Raw genomic sequence first — 8729 nt, 5'->3', positions numbered from 1 at the left:
GTTACAAGGCTAATTCATTCATCTAGTCCTCACAACCACTCTTGGAGGCACGTTCTCTTATTGTGCCTATTTTTAAGATAAGGAAGCTAATGAACAGACAGATACGGTCACTTTTGCTATTATTAGTAATACCACTTAACAAACATATTTTTGGTTTTTAATGACATAGTCCTTAACACATTTTATTACAATTTATATAGATATGTTTGAAAAGGTAGTAAACAAAGAGTCTTCATTTTCGACTCACAGTCAATGAATTTAATTTATGCCTATTTATGTATGTGTATTAAGGATGAGTCCCTGTGTCCCTTTCTGGAAATGTATATAAATGTGTAAGCCTATGGCAGCCTCAAGCAGGTTACAGCCTGGAAGAGAGGCAGATAAGAAAAATACTGCGAAACAGCACGAGGAATGCTGCCCTCCATCTGTGTACACTACCCAGTGCCGTGTGACCGAGCAGCACGTGAGCAGCCACTCCTCGGGTCGGAAGCGGCAAGTCCTCACTGCAAGGATGACCCTTGAACCAAAATGTCAATCGGAAAAACGAGAAGGGCATTTCAAGCAGAGAAACAGGCCTATGCAACGGCACAGAGACATTTAACAGCATAGTTTGAGAAGCCACAAAAAGGAGCACAGAGGGGAGGAGAGCTTTGAGAGGTGAAACAGGACCAGACCATGGGCTCTTGCAGGCTTACTAAGGAGCCTGGATCTTATCCTGTGGCCCACACAGAACCATTGAACAGTTCTAGGGAGGTTGCCTGACACCTGCCCCAGTAGTTCTGGTAAACCCTAGGAGTCCTCAGTCACTATCACATCCAACGTTCAGCAAGTCTTTGTGGCTCTGCCTTGAAAACATATCCTGCATCGAATGAGGGGACTAATAGCATACATGCGTGCACGCAGAACGATTCAGAGAACTGATGATGCCAGAAAGGACAGGGAGGGGTACAGTGAAGGAGGAACTGGCCTTTGCAAGGAGCACTGATGATTCACCCACAGAACAGGAGAGAAGGCATCATCTACGGGCACAGATGCAGGGCGGTGGGAGCCTGAGGAAGCTCTCCTCCAACTGGATCTGCATTCTCAGTGGAATAGGAAAGCAAGGCCAGCAGTTGAGAGGGAGAACGAAGAGGAAGGTGAAGAAGGTTCAAGAAGAAACTGTACCAAACATTCCTCTCGGAGAGTCAGAAAGTGAATGGTCTAGGGCAGTTCTCAAACTTTTTGGTCTCAGGACCCTGTTATACTCTTAAAAAACAATTACTGGGAACTCTCAGCAGCTTTTGTTTATGGGGTTATATCTATCGGCATTTAACATATCAGACTTCTGAGAAACCTTTAATATATATACAGGCACATAATCCATTGTCAATCACAGCAATGACATCGGCAGCAACATGTAGCCTTTGGAAAACTCCATTATACACTTGTGAGAAAATGCAAATAATGGGTTAATATTATAAAAAGGGTTTTTGACCTTATGGAGCTCCTAAAAGCAGGCAGTGCCCGGAGTCCCCAGACTGTATTTTTGAGCATGTCTGGTCTAGAGAAATGTCCTAATCGAATGGCTGGTAGCCTAAGGTGCCCACTTGAGGTTATGGGTCATGAATCTAAAGTGAGAAGAGTCAGTGGGGCATGGCATTTCCTCCATCAGGTGCAGCAGCCAAGTCGCAGGTAGGGAGTGAGTAGAGTTGGATTTCGCCGGCTTTGTAGTTAACCCAAATGCGTCTGATGAATCAAGAGAAGCCAGAAGTAATTATAATGGCTATGGCATTTAAGCTGAGTAGGAAGGAAATGAAGACATAAAAGCAGTGAATAGGTGGTAGGACCAAGAGTTCCAAAGACTATCAGACTTCAGTATTAGTAGAATGAGCCAGAAAGAAAGCAGTAGTAAGAGAGTAGGATGCTTGAAACAGACTATGGAAGGTCAGTGTTAACGACCTCGAACTCCACATCCGCAACTGAACGAGCTCCCTTTCCCTCTGGAACCTGCATCTCTTCTATATCCCCACAATCACCCAAGCCGGAAGTTCATCCTAGATCTGTCCACTCTCACACGTGAGAGGTCTCAAAGTCTCATCCGCTCCAACTCCTCATTGTCTTTAATCTCCTTCGTTGCTCTCTAGGGCTCCACTCCCACCCTTTCCTGGCCTTGCATTCACTGGCCCCACCCTCCCTCATCTGACCTTCAGCAGCAGTCATGCTGGAGCTCAGTGCTGCCCCATCCAGCCCATCCCTCACTCTGCCTTGAACTCTCTACAATGAAGGCAGTTCACGTGGTCCTCATCCCTCCATGAAGTAACTAACAGAGGTGGAAGCATAAAACAGGCAGAGATGGACTGTCAAAAAGAATTGGGGTTCCTTAAGGTATGAAAAGTAGATCCTACCACAGTGTCATAAGATGAATAAGCAGGCAAAGGAAACCGAGAATAGTAAAAAGTAAGAGAACGAGGGCTCTGTAGTGTGGTCAGAGCTAAGGGAAAGTTACAGAAGGAAAGGAAAAGGTAATGCCAACTGCCACAGAAAGTTTAAGAAAAATAATTTTTAAAAAGGTCTGATGTATTTGAAAATTAGAAAATCAGTGATCTATACTGGACCGACCTCATCTGCATTACTGACATGATATAATTGTCACCATTTTTAAAAAAAGAAAAAAAAAAAAAACACTTTCTTCTTTTCCTCATCCTGGCAGCCATGGGATCGGACTCAGCATTTCCATCCTTCATCCCAGGCTCTCATTTCTGGAGAACACCGGGTAAGCCATCAAGTGTGCAGACAGAACAAGTGCTTAAGATGCCTTAATAGACCTTAACCCCTTTACATGAAAAGCTCTTGATTGGTATCAAGTTTAAAATTATGCCGGCAGGTTATCCAAAAGAATAACCTAAGAAATGGCAAAGAGGTTATTGACTTCTGAGAAGGACTAAATAATGACATTATTCTGAACTGACTGAAAATGTAACCGGGCACCCCGCTCTGTGGACAATGGCAGCCTTTTTTCTTCCCTTCAGTATAACCCAACAACTGTCACACAGCACCACCTTGTTTGGGGGCAGGGAGTGCAGACTATTTGGAACATACATCTTAATGTTAAAACTCACATAATCATAGTTTTAAAAGCTATGGACAGTTATGCATAGCAGAAATAAAATTTTCTAATTTTTTTTTTAAGTAGTAACAGAATCAAAACCAACTCTAGCTTGGAAGAAAATCTTGGGGACAATGGTGGTGGACAATTTCGGAAATGCTACGTCACCAATACTTGGAGCTCAGAGTAAAATATTATGTGAAAAAAACACATGGAAATCAATGACTACTCAGAAGAGCAGTAATCTTAGTGAAAAGAAACTTTAGAAAGACATTTAAGTTTATTTTGCTTATACTTTCTCATATACATACATATTTTTTCCACACATATGCATATATACAAGAGTGCCATATGATAAAGTTTCGATCTAAAAGAGCTCTTTTAATAGGTATAAAATAAAAATTCTACGTGATAAGAATCCTCTCTTGATCCCTTTTCCACTACCCCATTCTTCTGCTTTATTTACAGCAAAATTACTCCCAAAGAGATGTCGACACTTGCTATCTCAACCCTATCCTCCTATCCCCTCTTCTTCTACAACCAGGCATTTGCCCATCACACACCAAATCTGTTCCTGTCAAGGTCACCAAAGAACTTTATCTTGCTTAATACAATACTCTATCCTCAATTCTTGTTTTACTTGATCGGCAGCATTTGACATGTCTGATCACTCCTCCTAGAAACACGGTATTCACTTGGTTTCCTGGCACCACACTCTGCTGGTTTCCCTCCTATTTCAGGGTCTTTCCCTCTCAACTCCTTTACCGGTTCTCACCTCTCTACCCTTGATACACGGGCAGGCCCCAGGGCTCACGCTTCTGACTTTTCTTCTTCTTTCTACAGTACTCCCTAGGTGATATCGTCCAGTCTCGTGATTTTAAACACCAGCTATACCCAAATGACTCCAAATTCACATCTACATCTCCAACTGCCTGCTCAGCATCTCCACTTAGATGTCTACTTGGCATTTCAAACAACCAAAAAGGTCTACTCCAGATCTTCCTCCCCTTCTCCATATACTTCCAAAGCTCGTCTTCCCATAGTCTTCTCCAGCTCAGGAAATGGCAACTCCATCACCCCAATTCCTAAAGCCAACAGTTCTGGAGATGCTCTGGGCTCCTCTCTTCTTTGCATATCCCAATCTGAATCCACTGATAACTGCTGGCTCTACCTTCAAAATATACCCAGAGCTGGACTATTTCTCACCATCTGCCCTGCTACTGCTCTGGTCAGAGCCACCGTCCGCTCTTGCCTGAAAGACTGCATTAGCCTGACAGCTTCCATCCTTGCTGCTCCATCGTCTAGTCACAACATGGCGGCCGGATGGACACTGCTGAAAATGTCAGGTCATGTGACTTCTCATTTCACTTGGTGAAAGTCAAAGTCCTCGTAATGGCCCACACGTCCTAAAACTCTGGTGCCCGTTTTCTCTGACCTCATCCTACCACTCTTTCCCACACTCACTCTCCTCCAGCCACGCCAGCCTGCTCGCCGTTCCTCCGGAATAGCCGCCATTTAGTTACCTCAGGACTTCTGCACCTGGTGTTCCCTCTGCCTAGAATAGGCTTCTTTCAAACATGCACGTTCTTGTATTTCTTCACTCTCTTCAGGTCCCTGCTCAATTGTCACCTCCTCAGAGAAGTCCTTCTTGACTATTGTCTATAAAATCGAATTACATTTTACTCTAGTTCCTTACTCGGGTTCAAATCTCTTCATAGCACATATTATATAGCCATTTATTTATTGGTTGCCCACGTCCCTCCCTAAAATATAAGTCCTTCCATGGCAGGGACTTTGTCGAATTTGTTTACTGCTCAAAGTAGGGACAAATACTTGTTGAAGGAATCCTTAAAGCCTGAAAAATTAATTTTAAGACAATTCGAAGTTTATCTCTATAGTAGGCAGTATACATATAGAGTAGTCAGTAAATTCAAATATATTACTCCCATCCTAAGACATAGAATAAAGCAAAATTTAAAACTACACAATCATAACATTAAGATATCTCATTGATGACAAATCTGTGGTGGGTTATAGGCATTCATGGAAACCTTAACCACTAAAAATGACAAATGACATCAAGCTCATAACACATGCCCTTCCACAATGCGTCACCTGGTACCACTATCACAGGTAGGCTCCTCCAGAATCATTTATAGCTAGAACACTGTTTTAGATCAAAAATAAACCTGTCTAATATATACAGACTAAATTTCTTGGATTTTCATGAATCTCCTAGACTTTATTTGACTTTATTCTTTAGAATAAAAGAAATATGTTAAATGGGAAATATGTTAAGTCAACTAAATGTTGATTACTGTTTCTTTTGTAATTCATTATAAACAAAATCTAATTCAGGGTATTTCTGAACGTAAGATCATCTAACACAGCAAAACTTTCAAAATCTGATGTTCGCATCCAGGAAGAACAATAAGAAACTGGGATCCCACTTATAATTCTATCTTGAAGGATAATCAATTAACTTACTAAGACTCTAAGATTCAAACCTATAATTAAGTAACTATTTGCAGTGGTTTTTTTTTGTTTTTTTTTGTTTTGTTTTGTTTTTTGTTTTTAATACAAACAAGGCAGACTAACAGAAAGAGAATTGAAGAAATCTCACTCCACGGAGATACATATTTTAAAAGGCCACCCACTTTATAGCCTCTTTCAGGAGAATTAAAAACAAGCAATAAGCAACATCAATAAACTTCTGCCATCAATAAAATTTCCAACATCTGTTCATAACAATCTCAAATACCACAAGACTTTGAAATGAGAGTTTATAGTTACTTCCTGGCTTAGATCATGTGCTATAAGGAAACAATCTACTTCAAATTAATATCTTCAATAGAACCTAACTCCGGTGGACAGAATGACTCTTAGACATAGCAAAATCCACAAGTACTAGTAATGATATCTCTAAATTCAGAAGAGTAAAGTCTGCTGGGATCTATGTCAGCGTTACTAGGTTATTCACTACACTGAGTGAAGAGAGCTCACTACACTGAGTGAAGGAGCCTTATAACCAGAAGCAGCTAAATCTTTTACCAAGAAAGATATAAGTAGTTAGAGGCAGAAATGTTTAGAGATGTCAGCCCAAAGGAATTTATAGGCCTTGCAATTGTTTCAAAATTTTTGTTGTAACCCATTACTCTTAATATGACAATAGAAAAAATTCTTTAAGTAATTCTGCTAATAGTGAACATCTATTACGTGCATAGTATGTGCTGAGCACTGTAGGCACATTAAATATGTCAACTTGCTTAATGAAACCATTTAATAAGTCCCATTTAATAAGTCTCATTTAAGGATTTAATGGCAACTTGTATAATACAAATTCATTGTCCAGCACTGAGTTGTTCAGCAAAAACAGACATCTCCATATTTAGATGTCAGCCTCCCAGGATTCACTTTTGGGAGAAGCCCTCAGTCCTAGGACATCACAGGGAAAACTGCACTGAATTTGGAACCAGAAAGCTAGGGCTTGGACAGATTCAAGAACCCAAAAGCACAACAGCCTAAGGAAGGTCATTCAGCTGTTCACTTCATTACAACCTGGTGGCTTATCAGATAGCACAGTAATAATTCCTTGAGGGCAAGGATCCTGCTGTGTTCACTGTGGTACCCTCAACAGGGACTAGAGTTCTTAGGGCATTGTAAGTGCTCGATTTTCATTAATGATGCTTATAATGATGATCCTTAGTCATCAAAAAGATTAAATTACATCTAATATATTCTACAAAAAGAAAGTACAAAAACATTTGCAAAGATTTGTAACATTCAAATAAAATTTAGAAGACTAAAAAACAGAAATCCTCAGCTGTCCAAAAAACTTGGTTATTGAGAACAACTTACTGAACAACCCCTGAGGGCTCCAGGAAACTGAAGTTTGGGAAATATACACATTACTGTACTTCCTGCTGGTGGGCCTGGCATCTCGACCCACTCTGCCTCCTGAGGCTACAGCCAGGTGGGAAATGAGGATCTGGGGGCTGGGTAACCAACTGCAGCTCCCTACAGAACTGTTCAGAAAAGCCCCTCCCAGCTTAAGGGAAAGATCTGCTAATCTCCTCGACAGGATATCCAGAATTGGGACAACTCAGAAGGGGTCCACGGAGAGCAATCACCACTCAGAGTTATGGAAGAGTAAGAAACGATTTATCTCATTTCTAAAAACATATGGCTCTCACCACGTACAAGCCTGTCCCTTCTTGGGGGCTGCTAACCAGCAGGTTGCAAGTAGACAGGCAAGTGCAGAGGAACCCTGATAAAACACTAACACCAACGGAGATGAATGTACTCTAAATACATAATTAGCAAATTATACAAGATCAGTTCGTTGTAAAAAGCACCGCTCTGGTTAAGTAGGTGAGGCTCAATGTCATTCAGGATTAGTGCTCGAGTGTGTCATGGAGGGGACTCTTTCCCCTCCCTTTTAAGCTGAAAGTGGGTTTTTTTGTTGTTGTTTTTTACATCGTAAAAGAGAAAATAGATGTGCTGCATTGTGTTTAACCTCTTTCTCCACAAAAACTTTCTGACAGGGCCCAGAAACTACTACTCCACCGAGCTGTGACTTTTGACTTGACTCTAGGGTGCCTTTTTTTTTTTTTTTAACCCCCTCGAAGAGGCACCTCCAGGCAAGGCTCCAGCCACAGGAGCCAAGCGTGCACCACCCCACCGGAGCAAGCACTGAATGAAGGAAAGCGGAATCTAGAGTGAAACTTCTCTCGTTTCCTGTCGCTGCTGAGAGGGGCTGGACTCGCTCCTCACATGGCTCAAGAAGAGCTGTAAACACAGCCACCTTGCTTGCCAGCTGGCCACACGCTCAGGGGGCTTTCGCGGCAGCCGCTGTGCTGTGCTCCCTTTTCCTCCCTTTGACCAGTGTCATTCCTGCACAGATAACGGTACCGGAACGCCCTCCACTTCCTAGAGTCCTCATTTATGTCATGGTTCCTCTTTTAAGAAAACATGGGGACGAACGCAAAGCAAAAGAAAAGACTAGAGGCAAATTTTACCCCCATCGTCTCCTTTCATCCCCCTCCACCGTTACTTATAAAAGAGCTGGATCAAAATTCCTTTTGTTGCCCTACACACACTCGCACGCACAAAGTAGGTGAAGGGCACCCTAGGACAGCTTATTTTTTCCCGCCTCACAGAAAGCCTTTACGAAATCCTCCTGCCATCTCCGGACGCAAGGCTTTAGCATTCAGCTCAAGAGCTAAATCATTCTAAGCCAAGGTAGGAGAAGTCGAAGTGGTCCCCGAGCAGAGAGGGCTGGGAGGCAGAGCAAGCTGGGCGCACCTAGATGTTTGCATTTACACAAAGAAATTAGCCGGGTGATTAATGGGAGATGCCGGCTGGAGGCGGAGGCGCCCGCGCCGGCCTCCTTACCTGGGACATCTGCGGCCTCAGGTTGATCTCCTTCAGGTTGATGGAGCGCGCCCGGAGGTTGTTGAGCAGCTGGCAGAGCAGGACTCCATCGCGGAGGGTCTGCGCCAGGTCGAACACCTGCGCTGAGTCCCAGGTCACCCGGTGGTTGGCGGGCAGCACCTTGCAGTGGATGAGCCACTGCGCGCACTGCTTCCACGGCTCCATGCCCGACGGCTCCGGGATGCGGCCCGGCGGGGGAAGGCAGCGAGGG

At 43.0% G+C, this 8729-nt stretch overlaps 1 protein-coding gene across 1 annotated transcript in view; it reads right to left on the bottom strand.

Annotated features, from left to right (window-relative positions):
• Window positions 1-8688, bottom strand: part of VAV3 (vav guanine nucleotide exchange factor 3) — a 325354-nt gene extending 316666 nt beyond the window's left edge. Inside the window, exon 1 of the mRNA XM_011369192.2 lies at window positions 8480-8688. Coding sequence (XP_011367494.1) covers window positions 8480-8683 — 204 coding nt within the window. The 5' untranslated portion in view covers window positions 8684-8688. The remainder of the gene's footprint in view (window positions 1-8479) is intronic.
• Between the last annotated feature and the right edge of the window lie 41 nt (window positions 8689-8729).

This window comes from Pteropus vampyrus, unplaced genomic scaffold (genome assembly GCF_000151845.1).
Source record: "Pteropus vampyrus isolate Shadow unplaced genomic scaffold, Pvam_2.0 Scaffold6, whole genome shotgun sequence".
In the NCBI taxonomy this organism is placed as follows: Eukaryota; Metazoa; Chordata; class Mammalia; order Chiroptera; family Pteropodidae; genus Pteropus; species Pteropus vampyrus.
The sequence above is the reverse complement of the archived record's forward strand: the minus strand, read 5'-3'. Positions and strand labels throughout refer to the sequence as shown.